The 15,917-nt window shown below is 38.8% G+C and overlaps 1 protein-coding gene and 1 long non-coding RNA gene across 2 annotated transcripts; one reads left to right on the forward strand and one right to left on the reverse strand.

The window, feature by feature from the left end:
• The first annotated feature begins 1,438 nt into the window (after positions 1-1,438).
• Positions 1,439-7,443, forward strand: LOC148789974 (uncharacterized). Its single transcript, XR_016079524.1, has 2 exons — positions 1,439-2,451; positions 5,820-7,443. It is a non-coding gene; the product is annotated as an uncharacterized LOC148789974 (long non-coding RNA).
• LOC104609053 (RNA cyclase family protein) lies at positions 7,311-11,032 on the reverse strand. The gene is made up of 6 exons (XM_010275256.3): positions 10,682-11,032; positions 10,430-10,579; positions 9,730-9,911; positions 9,472-9,647; positions 8,448-8,664; positions 7,311-7,833 (listed from the first exon to the last, which is right to left on the reverse strand). Exons 1-6 carry the CDS (start codon positions 10,884-10,886, stop codon positions 7,624-7,626), a joined length of 1,140 nt encoding a protein of 379 aa, XP_010273558.1. The 5' UTR covers positions 10,887-11,032; the 3' UTR covers positions 7,311-7,623.
• Positions 11,033-15,917: the final 4,885 nt, after the last annotated feature.

Genomic DNA, 15,917 nt, shown 5'->3' on the forward strand with positions numbered 1-15,917 from the left:
TACTGATCATGCCTTACCATAAGTTGTGTCATTTTCAGTGGATGTTGGTTTTGGTCAACTCTTTGGGCGTGAACACCTACGTTGGGAGTTACTGTTATTCCGTATCAGGTATTTCCCTACTTGCTTAATTTTGGTTTCCGATCTGGTCCGATTTGTTTCAAGAATGAACCTTGAAAAATGCAGTTTTTCTAAATCAGGGAATAGGATTCGCGCAAGGGAGAGAAAATTTTTGAAATTTCAACCAACCTCCCTGCAAGGTTCGGCCATCCATATGATGGATCTGCATTGTCTTGACACTTTGAACGAGGTCGTCGAACTGAGAATGCCCAACCCCAGGAGGAATCACTAAAGGCTTCGAAAATGTGATGTTCACTTGGGGCAATAGGACGTTTATCTACTGAGTTGTCTGAGGCATTGATGGAGAGGGGATCTCTAAAGTAGTCAGGGGAATAGTAAACTGCCCAATAGTCATTGAGAAGCCTTGAGGGAGTGACGTTTGGTGATCCTGCCCCCAGTGGTGTTCATGTCAATGCCCTTACCGGTGTTGCTAGAAGATGCCATTGAAAAAGAGTGGTGGTTGATGAAATGTAGTGCTGACCTTTCGATCGTTCCCACAGACGGCGCCAATTGATTGTGCGCGATCTGTAAGCTCCTAGCTGGAAGATGACCTGGACCTTAGTTGCATGGCGAGCTGGACCGAACTGCAAGACAGAGGATCAGAGAACCCAGGGTGGCTAACCCGGCAAGGACGCTTCGATGCTTAAGTCAGTACTGTATTATGGTTGCAAGCTAAAAGCTTGAGTGCTAGAATGCTAGTGAGCAAGTAATCGCACGTACCTGAGTCTTGGGGGTTGTTGCCCTTATATAGCTGGGACGCCGTGGGTCTCGCGAAACTCTCTTGAAATCTCCGGCTCGTGACATAAGGATTCGTTCCGCTTTGGAAGGTGGGTAACGTACCAATTAGTAAGGCTCACTGTTTCCTTTCGATTCGGGTGGGATGAGGATAAGGCCTACAATTACGCGACATGATTCCGAGAAGTTCGGAGATGACTGGCGAACTTCTAGGTTCGATTATGTGGCACCTCGACGCGTGTGGGTACCGAGGTGCCCTGGTTCCGAAGTGTTCTGGCACTGAGGTGCTTTGGTTCTGAAGTGACTAAGCTCCCGAGGTCCTGCGATCTGCTGTCGTGGCACCACAGCTGGTCTGTCATCTGGCTGGTAGGCCGCATCCACGTGTCCCATACTCATTAGGTCAGGCCAAATTACCCCTCATAAGTTTCTTTGTGATGTTGCGTGTTTCTTAGTGGCTTATTTAGGTCTCATTTATGGTGTGGTAGTTCTGTTGTCTTTTTGTCTTTACTCTTGTTTTTCCTCGTCTCTTTCCCTGACCCCCTTCGTTTCTTTTCTCTTCTTCTGATGTTCTGTGTTCTTTTCTCTCCTGTGCCTTCCCCTTGCCTGGCTGCTCGTAGTTTCTTCCCAATGGATAACTTGGACGGGCTAAATGAAGCGTTTCAACAAATGCTTCAAGGAAATGGTCCAGTTGAAGTCTAACATCCAACCCCTTATTCCACCAGACGTCTAACAAAATTGGAACTTGTCTCTTATCTGCATATTGTTCCCGAGACTCACAGATCAATTTGACGACGTGATCCAAGGTCTTTATGAACTATGGAACCTAGATTCTGGAAATGTTCTTCTTGAACCTTTTCATAGAGGTCATTTTAGGCTTAACTTTAGGTACATAGAGGACTATAACCATATTCGGGGTAATGGACCATGGACCCTAAATGGGCAGTGGATCCTGATGCAATCATGGGTTCTGGGTAGACCCCAATATGACTGGAATTTGGATCGTATAGGGATTTGGGTGCAAGTCCATGACTACTTGCCTTTTGAAACCTTGTCTGTAGATGTTGGAAGACCGTCTAGGCCCTGCGAGATTCATCTCTGTAAACCAATACTACCTTTGAGCTAAAGTCACTCTGTCTGTCTCTTAACCTCTACGTACTGGAGGGCTTGTTAGTGTAAACAATTGGATCGCGTATTGTTATGAGGATGTACCCTCCATCTGTTACATCTGTGGTAAGGTGGGCCATTTGTTTGGACGTTGCTCCCAATCCCTTCCCCAAACTGGTGGCAGGTCCTTTAACCAGTTCTTTAGTAGACGTACCATGAACCACCTTGGGCCCTGGCTTCGAGCAGAAGTGTCTATGAGGAGATCTAGGAAAAGACCTTCCTTCAATGATTTTATCCCTCCTCAACCTCACCCCCAGCTGCCAGAACCCTTCCTTACTCCTGAAGGAGCTCCCCCTAATCGTTTGTGGAATTCCCTTCCTGTTTCTATGCCTTCGTCTTCAGTGCCATGTCGTTAATCCTAACTGCCATGTAGGATGAGCAGGAGGTCTAACCATCTTTTGGAAAGCTGGTTTTTCTACAGAGGTCCTGTCATAGGTATGTGTTTCTGAACCTTAATTCTAATTCGTTTAATTGGTTAATAGGCTTTATTTACAGCCCTTCTGTTAAGCACCAGAGAAATGCTTTTTGGTTTGATTTAAATTCCTGGTTATCGTCGGTAAATTTACCTATTTTATTAATCAGGGGTTTTAATGAAGCGTCGTGCCTGACCTGTCTACTTCTCGCCAAAATCCTTTAACTTCCTCTGAGTATAGGCGGTTCATTCTAGATTCTAAAATTAAATATTCAAGGTGGGGGCTCTAACAAGCGTAGGCAGGGTCTCATCTTTAGAACCCTAGACAGAGCAGTCCTGGCCCCAGATGTCCTTAACTTGTTCTCAAACGCGGCTCTTTCTTTAGGCAAAAAGTGGGGTTCGGACCATCTTCCTAAACCTTTCCGTTTCTATGAAATGTGGCTCTCGGACCAATCTTGTCATCAGCTTATTGAAGATTCGTGGAATCTAAATACCAATGGTTATGCAGCCTTTAAACTCTCTAAAAAGCTTTAAGTTTTGAAGAAGGCTCTTATAGCTTGGAAGAAAACTACTTTTCAAGAGCCTACCGAGAAACTAAATCTTCTCGAAGCTCAAATCATAAAGGCTGAACATCTAAATCTTACTGACGATTTGGGAGATCTCTATCAGGATTATGAAGGAACTTCTAACCAGTTAGAGAGTTACGAGAGGCAGAATTCTAGACAAACCTGGCTCCAATTGGGAGATCGGAATACCAATTTTTTCCATAAAAGTACGAAATTTTATTGACGGAATGAAAAATGACCAAAATAACTGGTTAACCTAACATGAGAAGATCTCTAACACTTTTGTGGATTATTTCCAATAGCTGTACACTTCTCAGAATCCTGAGCATTTAACTGATCTGGAGCAAATCATTAATCCAGTCATTACGGAGGAAGATAACAATATGCTCCTGGAGCCCCCCTCCCCCGAGGAAGTGAAATCTGCCCTTTTCTCAATAGGAAATCTCAAGTCCCCTGGCCCGCCCAGATGGGTTTCCTGCCTTGGTTTATAAGCAGTTTTGGAATGTAATGGGCCGTGATTTAGTCTCTGTGGTCTAGGAGTTTTTCATTAACAAAAAGCTTCTTAAGAAGCTCAACCATACTTTCATTTGCTTAATTCCAAAGAAGGTTGACTGCTTGAAAGTTCAAGATTATAGACCAATAAGTCTATGTAATGTCATGTATAAGATCATAGCAAAAGTCATCACTAATAGACTCCGGTCTGTTTTAGACAAGTGTATCTCTCCCAATCAGGGAGCTTTTGTATCTGGCCGCTAAATGATGGATAACTCCATCATAACCCACAAAATGTTCCACTTCTTAAAGCATAAGAAGAAAGGAACGGGATATCTTGCTCTGAAACTGGATATGTCCAAAGCATATGATAGATTGGAATGGAGCTTCCTAATCCAGGTCCCGTCAGCCCTAGGTTTCTCAGACTCTTTTTGCACCTTAATTAAAGAGTGTATTTCAACGGTGTCCTACTCCATTCTTGTAAATGGTTCTTCTGAGGGTCAACTCTTTCCTTCTCGAGGCCTTCGTCAAGGAGACCCCCTGTCCCCTTGTTTATTCTAGCTATGGAAGCTTTGTCTAGAATGCTTTTTAAGGCAGAACAAGAAAACAGAATCCAAGGGATCCCTCTCACTAATTCTTCCCCGAGGATTTCTCATCTCTTCTTTGTAGATGACATTATGCTTTTCTTGAGAACCCATAGAGAAGCGTTAGATAGCCGTAATCAGATCTTAACCTCTTTTTAGGAAGCCTCTGGTCAAGTTGTAAATTTAGAAAAATCTGGAATCTTCTGCAGCAAAAATATCCATCCCAGACTAAGCGTCTCATTAGCAGACAACTCAAAATTTGGCCTTTAAATAAGAATGTAAAATACCTAGGACTTCCCTTCTTCTGGTCAAAGAATAAACATGCTAACTTGAATTTTATCCTAGACAACTTACAAGCGAAACTAAACAGGTGGAAGGCTTCTGCCATAAGTAAGGCAAGCAAATCTGCCCTTATTCAATCTGTACCTCTCCATGCCATGTCTTTAATAAAATTCTCTCAAAAAACCATTAACCAATTTGAGAAAGTCATCCGTAATTTCTGGTGGGGTACCCTCTAGCTCTAATAAATACCCTTTCTACTGGTGTGCTTGGCAGACCCTTTCTCTGCCTAAATCTCATGGAGGTCTGGGTCTCAAAAGGCTTAACTTAGTTAATCAAAGTCTGTTAACAAAAGTTGCTTGGAGATTCTTAAATGAAGATCATAATTTTTGGGTTCAAGTCTGGAAGAGTAAATATCTCAAGAAGTCTGACTCTTTCCCTTCAGTTATTCCCTCTTCTGCTTCTACCTACTGGAAAGCTGTTGGACCCCATCTTATGGATCTTTCCTCTGAAGTGGGTCGACTAATAAACGAGAATTCTTCGATCTCTCTGGGTCACAGCCCTTTGGTCCAATCAGATGGGCAGTTTTCCTGGCCCCCTCAGCCTCTTCCTCGTCAAATCTCTAATCTCAATATATCGTCTTTCATTCAGAATGGTTCTTGGAATCATAGTCTAGTGAATTCTTGTTTCTTGGAACCAGTGGCCTCCCAAATTCTTCACACCCCAATCTACCCTTCATGCAATTCAGTTCATTGGATTTGGTTACCTCATTCTACCGGTAAATTTTCTATTAAAAGGAATTATCAGAAGTTGCTTCAACCTTTGATCCCCGCCATAGTTCTTGATTTGAAATTTTGCCTTTTTTATCTCTAGAAATTGCCTATTTCCCCTAGATATAAGCCTGGAGAATCCTAAACAATATGATTCCAATCAAACATAATCTAAACCTGGAAAATTCTCAGAAATGTTGTATTTTTTGTCAAGAGCAAGAGGAATCTCTTCACCACTTATCTATCAGCTGCCGTTTCTCTCAAAATGTGCTTCTCTCTAACCCTTGGAACTTACACTTTCAAATCCTGTTTAATAACTCTTGGGCAGCAAACTTGAAACAGCTCTACAATATTTTAAATGACAATCTTGTTTAGACAGGTTTTATCTTGGTTAACTATAGCGTGGTATTATATTTGGTATGCCAGAAATGAGAAATTATTTCAAAACCATAATATCTATCCTCCTTGCTTAGCGAAGACTATTTGGAATGTATACCAGCTTTCAGGTACGGTCGAAAACCAAAGACCAAGCATGACCCAATCTCCTGATAATTCAAAGTGTGTTTTGTATTTGTCTCCCAATATGGATTACACTTTTGCAGTTGTTATTGCCTCTCGGAACTAATCTTGCATAAAAATTTTAGGTCGCACTTCATCAGTCAATTCTGTTTTGCAGGCTAAATTGTTTGCTATGCTGCAGGCTTTTAAAGAGTTACAGCAATAGATTCTCTCCAGTTGATCTGCTCCTTTAAAGAAAAGCAGGATTATCCTTGGACGTGCCATTGGCTTTTTGAACACTCAAAGCAGATCTTAAACAATCTGAACTCTATTTCTTTTGTGCATGTAAATAGAAAGTATAACTTAACAGCTCATGCAGTATCCCAGGCTGCTAAAACTCATGTTCAGCCTTCATTTGTTTATTGTACCTATATGCCAGGGATACCCAGACTGGAAGACTGTATCTCCTTGTCTTTTTGCTAATATATACTTATTTACTCTCCAAAAAAAAGGCCATAACATTATGTGAATTTTAAAGGCATAGGGGGGCCATAGCTCTCCTCCGCCACCACCTGGCTCCGCCCGAGTCACACATATTCACCTCGAACACCATTTACCAATTTGAGCCCAACCCAAGTATGTCAAATTTCACCGCAAACAGGGCTTGTATTGAGTCTATTGACACTACCCAAGACACGTCTTAATAAACTAGAGATATTTAGAAAATTTGTTACTGAGCGTGCTTATAAAAAATGTTCGGACACTGTTCTCCTAGGAATTTTATTCCCAGAAATAAACAGTTAAAATACAATAGATGGTTGTTGTGGATCCTAGGAATTCAGTAAATTATGGATAAGAGCAGTAACCAAGGTAAAGTGGATAATGAAAAGAAATGGCTAAAGTGGCAAATTGGCAATTACATTTGAATGCACCGATAGCTCTACATACTAACATAATATTATTATGACAATATTACCTGTACGGCTGTACCCCTCTGGGGTTTTGGTCAAATGTTAAGACTTTTTTTTGGGGGGTACATGTGATGCGGCTTTAACCCCCACATGGGGCTAGACTGAGCGCATGTGCAAGTCGACTAGCATTGACTACATGGAGAGCTGCCCTTCAACAGATCTGAGCCACATCTCAAATGGAAGGATGCTGAGACCTGAGAGACCAACTTAAATACTGGGTTTAGTTCAAATCACATATTCGACCACCATATCACTGATAAATAGTGGTTTTTTTTGGAAATAAAAAACCTGTATAATAGGTTGTCAGTTTCAGCGATGGAGAGTGTTCAAAATGTATTTCATAGAAATTTTCAAAAGCCTGTTTGACCCCCTTTCTGCCATAATGATAAGGTGAGAATGAAAAATATAAAATAAAACGAAGGTTTGAGATGGTAAAACTGCCTCTAATGTTTATAAATGAGGATACATATATTTTTGAGACAACGCCATTATTTTGAGGGTATTTTGATAAATTTTCTATTTGTCTTGATTGTGTCTTTACGTTAGCAAACCCTCTGTAGCTTCAATGTCAAAGAGGGTTTAAGTCAATATAAAAACCCAATGGAAGGTGGTAAACTCCAAGGAATGTGCAACTTACCCTTTCTTTAAAGATGAAAACAAAGTGAGAGAGGTGAAAGATTGGAAGCCTTGTAGAAAGATGATAAAACTTGACAGCAAGAGAGTGTGAGAAAGATCAGAAGCTTTGCTATCTTTTCGGTTGTGAAATGAGTACAAGAAGGTCGAATGCACAAGTTTATCTCCAAAAAGAAATGTCTAAACTCTAATGTGCAAGCTGCAAACTCTCCCACCAGGTATATGTTCAAAAAATGAATAACTTATGGAAGATTTAATGTTAATGCTTACCATTATACTGACTCTGAGTTACAAAATTTCATGCTGGTGATGGTAGATATACTATCTACTCCCAAATCATTGAAGTGTAGCTGTTATATGAGACCACCAAGTTATCCAGTGTACTAGCATGAACCGCTCCCCTCATGAGAGCTTTCTGGAGAGGTTCTTCAACCCACATCCAACACATTTGAGTATGACGGTCTCTGTTGTTGGGTCTGGCATAATAACAAATTTGATACCCAGGAAGTCTCTGATATGCCGCAGTGTTTCAATTGCATAAGGAGAAAGCTTTCCAACACGAACCTTGGAAACATCTTGAGGGCATAATGCACAGAGGAGGAACAACAAACCCTGAAAGCAAATCAAATAAGATCAAACGTTAATATACCGGATTTGAGTACAAAAATTATCAGAAACACTCTTCATTAAAGTGCATCATATGCCATTCATTTCTTAAAATAAATGGTATAACTACATCCATCACCTATAAGCAGAAACTCCACTTCAACAAGAGGCTTTTTTAGTGTGTGAATTGAAGTTTCTCATGAAGTAGAGTTTCCACTTTAATACCACATGCAAAGCACATTCCTCCCGGAATAAAGCAGAGCTCTTATCATTTTTTCCCACTATTAATACCACAAGAAACATACATTTACTCCTGCTTAAATTACTATATGGCAAAAGAAGGGAAAAACCCCAAAAAATAGTTTAACATGGTTTCACATGACAGAAAGATGTAGAGAATAGAAACATCAAACATATGCTCCTTTATACATCAGAAGAAGGTTTGAAGGTAATGTTCTTCTAAATCGACAGAAGAAACGCTCATTACATGTCATACTCATGCAACTTAAATTAAAAAAAGCCACTATCTAAAAGTTGGATTTAGTCAAGTATCAGACTCCAAGCCCTAATTGCATTTTTTTTTTCTGGCAACCTACTAGGTTGTGCTAATGCATACAGACCTGGTGTGTTGAATCTACAACTCCCCCTTGTTCAACCTCTCCAAGCAGTACAGATGCGATTTGCTCACCAACATCCACAGGAGGCGTCAATTCTTCCTGTTCTTCGTCCTGAATGTCATCTGTGTCTTCTCTCCTTGAGTAAGATACTGCTGTGTCAGCAGAGATGAAGCAACCAGATGTAGTCTCAGCAACCAATGAAATACCATAGCCAGGTGAACTGCAAAGTAATTTATCATTCATTAGCCCAAAGTAGTGTTCTGAAAATCGTAATTGTGTTGTAAATCATGGAAAAAGATTAACTAAATTGAATTGTGAATTATATTGCATATCACAAGTTTTTTGGCTTTTACAAATATGTCAAAAAATTATAAGCAGATAAACTGAAAATATATATAAAAAAGTGGTTTTACCCTATTTTTAATCCATGTATACCATATAAGCACTTAAAACAATAGAGTTTACCACTTGTACACTAAAAGCCTACGGTGATATACTCAAATTTGACTTGAAGCTCAACTAATCTACATAATAATGGCACTTTAACCAATGTATGACAGAAGTAAACTCAAAATAAACTTAAGAAATCAATTTTTAATAAGGGCTTTAAAGCAAATCTCTTGAAAGGTAAAAAAAGGACAAAGTAGAGAGCTATGTCATAATTGAATTGTACAAATTGTAAAATGCATGAATTGAACCAGAGGATTCAGACATAAGATTTGAATTGAAACCCTTGGGATTCATCATTCAATTCATGAATCATATTATAAATTTTAAGACTTAAACAGCAATGAAACAACATATAATACCTGTTATCTTGATGATGATACTTGAAATACTGAAATCTTGATGCATTCTTCCTGTACTTAAGTTTCAACTATTTTTTTTTCAAATAAAGTGGTTTTCATGCTAAAAAAATCCCGGAAATGAGTGCAAATTATGTGACTTACCGCATTCTTCAATTTTATGAAGAGTGTCTCTTCATAAATAGAGACTTTATTAGACACAAAATAACACCACAACGTACCTTCCAGCATCTGGACCACTTTTATGGTCTGTTTCTATATTTACATCAGGAAGCAGGCGATTGAAGATGCCACGAGCAGCATGCCTCATAGAGTGCTCAAACTGGGAAGAAACCCTGGTAGAGAAAGTTACTCCTCTAATTCTCTTAACCATTCCTTCATCAATCCACGTGACTGCCTGCAGGGAAGGTGGAAAAATAATGTAAAGTTGTAAACCTAAGAAGCAGCATAGATAAAACAACTTGCTGTTAAGAACTCACTGATAGACTATTCTGAATGATGGGAACTGATAAAACAACTTCTCCACCACCCTGAGGAGGACATCCACGGCTCTCAATTTTTAGATTCAATCCTTCTGAAGGGACCCCAAAACGCTTAAGCATATGAAATGTAGTTGATCGAAAAGTATCCACGGATGGATCCTTGGAATCATTTGTAATTCCTGTAAACAAACCATTGATCTTACCTTAGCTATTGAAGAGATTGCACAAGAACTAATAATAGAGGTGGATATTAACCAAAATTAAATGACTCCACATAAAACGAAATGAGAGATACACCTTCCCCAATCCAAAGAAAGCTAAGTTGTTCTAATGCAATCTTGGTCATGGCAGTCTTGGAACAAACTTAGCACTTGCAAAACCAACTGCATATTTTTACAAAGCAAAACAAATAATAATAATAAAAAAAAAACCCTTCCTCCATAAAGCTCCCATTATCACTATTCATTATTCTGTAACTATAACCAATCAAACAACAGCAACAATTTAACAAACAGTTAGAGGCCCAACTATTATGGTACCAATAAAAGCTGTATTTAAATTTCAGCAAAGAAATTAAACAAACACAACACTAAATGAAAAGAACTTGAATCCAGTGCTAAGTGGTGAGAAAAAATAATTATTCCACAAAAAACATGAATACGAATAGTAAAGAGCAATAATAGAGAAGCATTCAAACCTTTGAGCCTTATCATAAGGGGCTTCTTTCCGAACAATCCGAGTACGATTAGTGGCTCCAAGAAATACCCAATAGACCTACTGAGACCACAATCGTGCATGAGGTGCTTCCCGCCCATCAAAACTCCGGGCTTATACTTCAACTTCGTCCCTGATTAAGAGAACACAATATAACAGAAAGGAAAACAAACCCCAGATGGGAAACATAAACCCTAAACCTAAAACCCTAATTCTGGGTGCTTAGATTCCTTACCAGTTTCGTTGATTTCGACGACACAGTCATCGGTGATCTTCTCGAGTAATCGAAGGAATGAGATCTCGTGGGAGCGCAGACCAGGCCATGAGTCGTCGGGTCGAATGTCCTCAATGATGACTGGGGTGGCCGATAGAGTAGACAGTAGGAGCCGTTGCCTGAATTGCTGGCTCCCCTTGAGCCGCATGTAAGATGTTTTCACCATTATTTCTCAGTTCCTTGGCTGCAGAGATCAGCAGTAACGTTTTAAAACCCTTAAAATCCTGTACAAGAAAGAACTGTCGGCTTGGAATTTTAGGCTTGTTATGGTCGTCCCGTGCAAGAAACCATTGGACCCTTTTCGATCCACATTGCTAATAGATTACACAAAAAGACTGGTTATACATCTCACCGTGCATTGTGAACATCTATGGATGGTCGTTCACGGTCTAGGTGCAGCCCCTTCAAAAGGAGTCCTCTAATACTCATACGAGGTACCTCACACCGACCTCATGTTTTGGCCGCACACCGAGAATATCTCTCCTATTTATATTTATTATTCATGGGGAGATGTTCCCAAAGGTAAGATATGGCTGTGAGGAATAGGTCGGTATGAGGCATATTCTCTGAGGAATAGGTCTCAATTCTTTCAAAAGGTACAAGCTTGGTGCATCTAGGTGTGTGTCTGATGCGTCTTGTGCCTCAACCCTCATGTGCACTTTTTTAAAATTCTGTGTTTTTCTTGAATTTAGTGGATGGGCTAGGGTTCCGCCCTCGAACCCCTGACCACACCCTTCAAGGCAAGTCCAAACTAGTCCATGTTAGGGTCTTGAATTCTTAATTTTCTCATATAAAAATAATGATTTTATAACTTTAATTGCCTTTTAAGAAGATATTTTGTTAGAATGAATGAATGAACAATATTAGCAAATAGGGGGTTCTCGAAGCTTCAGTGAACGAGCAAAATTAAGAATTCAAGATCCTAACATGAACTAGTTTGCATTTGCCTCAAGGGGCATGATATAAATGCGACTCGTAGAATAAAAAATGCAATATGTTTTACATCACATTAGTTACTTGAAGTAATGCAATTGGAGGCTACAACAATAGGATTTTCTTTCCCCATATTTTTTTTATTCTAGTTGAGGAAGTTTTAAGCAAAGGCCTTAAAATGTTGATGGCTAATAATTCAATTTGGTATTTTCACCTGCACAAGGGCTGTTGTAAATAATGTCTCTCATTCTCTTTATGTGGATGGCACAATTATTTTTATTACGAGGGAGAAGAGGTCTTTAACTCAGTTTATGGGGTTTCTAAAATGTTATGAAGAAGCCTTAGGTTAGATTTGTAATAGAAATAAAAGTGGTTTCTATGTTTCAAAATATATTTATATGTTTATGCTTCGTGTGTTGGTATTATTGAAAGATGTCCATGTTTTTCTTGGAAAAATTTCCCTTTCACTTACTTGGGTGTTCCAATTTGTAAAGGGAGATACAAAGTGACATGTTTGAGGAAAGTTTCTAGAATAGTTGTAGATTGGAGATACAAATTGACACCTTTGGGGGAAGCCAACCCTCCTCAAAAGCGTGCTTTCTAGCATCCTATAACACACCCTAAGTGGCTACGCTAAGGAAGGTCCTTAGGAGGATTAATAATTTTCTTTTTTTTTGGTTTTTTTATGGGCTGATTGTGATGGTACTTCAAAACACCACTAGATGGCCTCGGATATCATTTATAAACCATTTAGGGAAGGGGGGGAGGGGCTTAATATTAGGGGTGAATTCGAGCCGAGCTGAGCTGAATAGTATGAGGCTCAAGCTCGGCTCGCCAAAGTTGTATAAGGCTTGAGCTCGAGCTCGGTTTGAGCTAGAATATTGAGCTCGAGCTTGGCTCGAGTAAAGAAATCATAAGCTCGAGCTCGGCTCGGCTCAACTCGAGTTCGATTTAAGGAAAAAAAATTTTTAAAAATAAAAAATTATATATAAAAAATATTTTTTATTTGATATTTAAAAAATTAAGAATTATAATATTTTTGTTATATATATTATTTTCTATAATTTTGTTATATATATATTCGATCTCGGATCACGAGCCTCACGAGCCGAGCTCTATTAGGCTCGAGCTCGACTCGTTTATTAATCGAGCCTATAAATTAGGCTCAAGCTTGACTCGAAGCTCGGTTGAAACCGAGCTTTTCATGAGGCGAGCTCGAGTAGCTCATGAAGAGTTCGGCTTGTTGCCACCTTTACTTAATATTCAAAGGGTCTTTGATGCTGATGTTGCTCTCTAAGTAAAAATTTTGTAGAATGCAATTTATGGAAATTATTTATTGGCCCAGTTTTTCAATGCCAAATGCCTCCATAATTCTCACCTGGCTTTATTGGAAGGATCCAACTCCATCTTCAGAACCTAGAACAGAAATTTAAAATTTTCTAGTCTTGTGCTTAATAATTCGATGTGGCTTGTTGGGAAAGGAGACATCTCCTTTTGGTTTGATACTTGGGTTGATGATAGTCCCTTATTTAATTTTGCTATCGATGGTGTTGAAATTATGACTTTAATGACTGTAAAAGAAGCATTTCTGGAGAATGGGAGTTGGAATGTTCCTCTCCTCCAAGATCTGGTTTTGGTTGATAAAGTGGACATAAGTATTTCTTCCCATATTATTTTATCTAATAATGATGATAAAGTTATCAGGAAGCATGTGGCTAATGGTGATTTTGCAGCAAAGAAAGTTTGGGATCATGTACGAGCCAAAGGTATAGAGAATGGGTGTTGGAATTGTATACGGGTTACTTATAATACCCTTGAAAATCAGTTTTAGGGTGTGGAGAATTGTTTAGGGTGGACTGTTAGTTGATGAAAACATTAAGGGAGAATGATTGATCAGCCCAGCTCAGAATTCTTAGCCCCACCATACAAGGGGGATGAATCCTGATCGTGGATTGATGTCAAATCCATAGACAGGATGCGGTTTATAGGGGGAGGGGGCTACTAGTAGACTATGGGGGGGCTGTAATTTCAGAATTCTGCATTGGACTGCAGTGTACTTCTCCCAAACATTAAGTCACTAGGGATTCCTATTATATCTTGGTGTTGTTGTTGTAGGATCTTAACCTATGAGTCTATTCAACACTTGTTCATTGATGGTGTGCTTGCGAAGATGGTGTGGCTTGCTTTCAATTCCTCTTTGGGAATTCCAATTTTGGAAACAAAATCTATTTCTCAATGTGTATTCAGATGGATTCAGGTTGATCTTGCTCATAACAACTAGTGGGGTTGGTTTCTTTCTACAGTTTTGTGCCTATTTGTGTGGAAATTTGGAAGGAACAATGTAAAGATCATTACTATACATCTTCCTTTCATTATAAATAACATTTTGAAATGGGCCCATGACCTTTGTTATATATGGAAAAAAATGCAAATAGTTGCAAGGCATTTAGATAGAAAATTTAGGTTTTCAGTTGTTCCCTGTCCAACCCATGAGAATGGAAGTTGTCTTCCCTATATAACCACAGTTGCACACTTGGATCCTTTAGATTGATGGTGCTAGTTGTGAAAAACTTGGGTCCTTTGGCAATGGTGGGTGGATTCGTGACTCTTAAAATGGTATTCAACTATACTTCTCTATGTTTTATGGGATCGTCACTAATATGATGGCAAAATGTCAAAACCTTCTAGATGGTCTGCTTACTGCATCTGATTAGTATAGACTTGTTGGTATTCTTTGATTCTTAAGTTTTGGTTGATAGTGTTAATGGTACCTCATCTCTCCATTGGTCGATTTTGAATTTCTTAGAGGTGATTCGAACTATTCCTATTCATTTCACCATTCAACTTATTTGCAAGGAAGGTAATCAAGTGGGGATTCCATGGCTGAAATGGCTTGTGCATTTCGACTTGACTCTACTTTCATTTCTCTCTATGACTGTACTTCACATGTTAGGAATCGCATCAAAGATGGCATCTCTAGTCTTCTCTATCTTCGCATTCATCAAGTCTCTTTTATATAAAGGCATTCAGACACCTTTGTATATCTACGAGTCGTATGCCTATTGTTTTCTTGCGAGGTAAGGTTTTTATGCCCCCCCCCTCGTAGGCCTTTCTTGAATAAAATTAATGGTGTCTTCCCTCTATCGGGAATACGTTTTGGATTAAAAAAAGATTCTTGCTTTGGGTCTCGAGACAAAGGGGTTAATGGTAACGAAATTAGGTGATCTTGGTATCGTTGGAATTGGCATTTCGGGCTCTATGTATAGGGTTTGGATTTTTTACATGATGTGAGATAAGGTTTAAGATTGAAAAGATTCCAATTGAATGATTGGAATCGGTTTTGGTTTTAGGTCTTAGGATAAAGGGGTAAACAGGGTTGGTTTAGGTGGTTTTGGTATTATTGTACTTGTAATTTTAAGCTCTATGTATCTATTGGGTTGAATTTTAGATTTGATGAAAAGTTGATATTATGTTTAAAAATATTCCAAATGGACCCTAAGGATTGGTTATAAATTCGGGTCTTAAGACAAAGAGGTAAATGGTGTCTGATTTGGGTAATCTTGGTGTCATTGGATTTGAAAATTCAAGATCTACATGCCTACATGGTTGAATTCTTTACTAGATGTGAGATAAGGTTTGAGATAAAAAAATCCAATTAGATGATTAAAATTGGTTCTAGCTTCGAATCTTAGGACGGAGGGGTAGATAATGTTGGATTTAAGTGTTCTTAGAATCATTGTATTTGAAATTTTGGGCTCTATGTATCTATAGTGTTGGATTTCTAATGCATTGTAAAGATAGCTTTGGGATCACAAAGATTCTAGACAAAAAATCAGGACCAATTATGGATTCGAGTTTTAGGACTGTTAAATAAATGGTGTTGGGTTTGGGTAGTCTTGGTATTGTTGGATTTGGAATTTTAGGCTCTACTTGCCTACATTGTTGGATTTTTGATTTGATGTGTAATAAGGTTCATGATTAAAAAGATTCTAATCGAATGATAGGGATCGATTTTGGCTTCGGTTTTTAGGATAAAGGGGGAGACAATGTCGGATTTGGGTGATCTTGGTATCTTTGTATTTGAAATTTTGGACTCTACATAATCGCATGGTTGGATTTTTGAATTGATGTGAAATAAGGTTTAGGATAAAAGAAGATTCAAATGATACAATTGGAATTGGTTTTAGCTTCAAATTTTAGAACGAAAGGGTAAACAATATCGAATTTAGATTTGGGTGATCTTTATATTATTCAATTTGGAATT

Source organism: Nelumbo nucifera, chromosome 8 (genome assembly GCF_055504915.1).
Source record: "Nelumbo nucifera cultivar China Antique chromosome 8, China Antique-T2T, whole genome shotgun sequence".
In the NCBI taxonomy this organism is placed as follows: domain Eukaryota; kingdom Viridiplantae; phylum Streptophyta; class Magnoliopsida; order Proteales; family Nelumbonaceae; genus Nelumbo; species Nelumbo nucifera.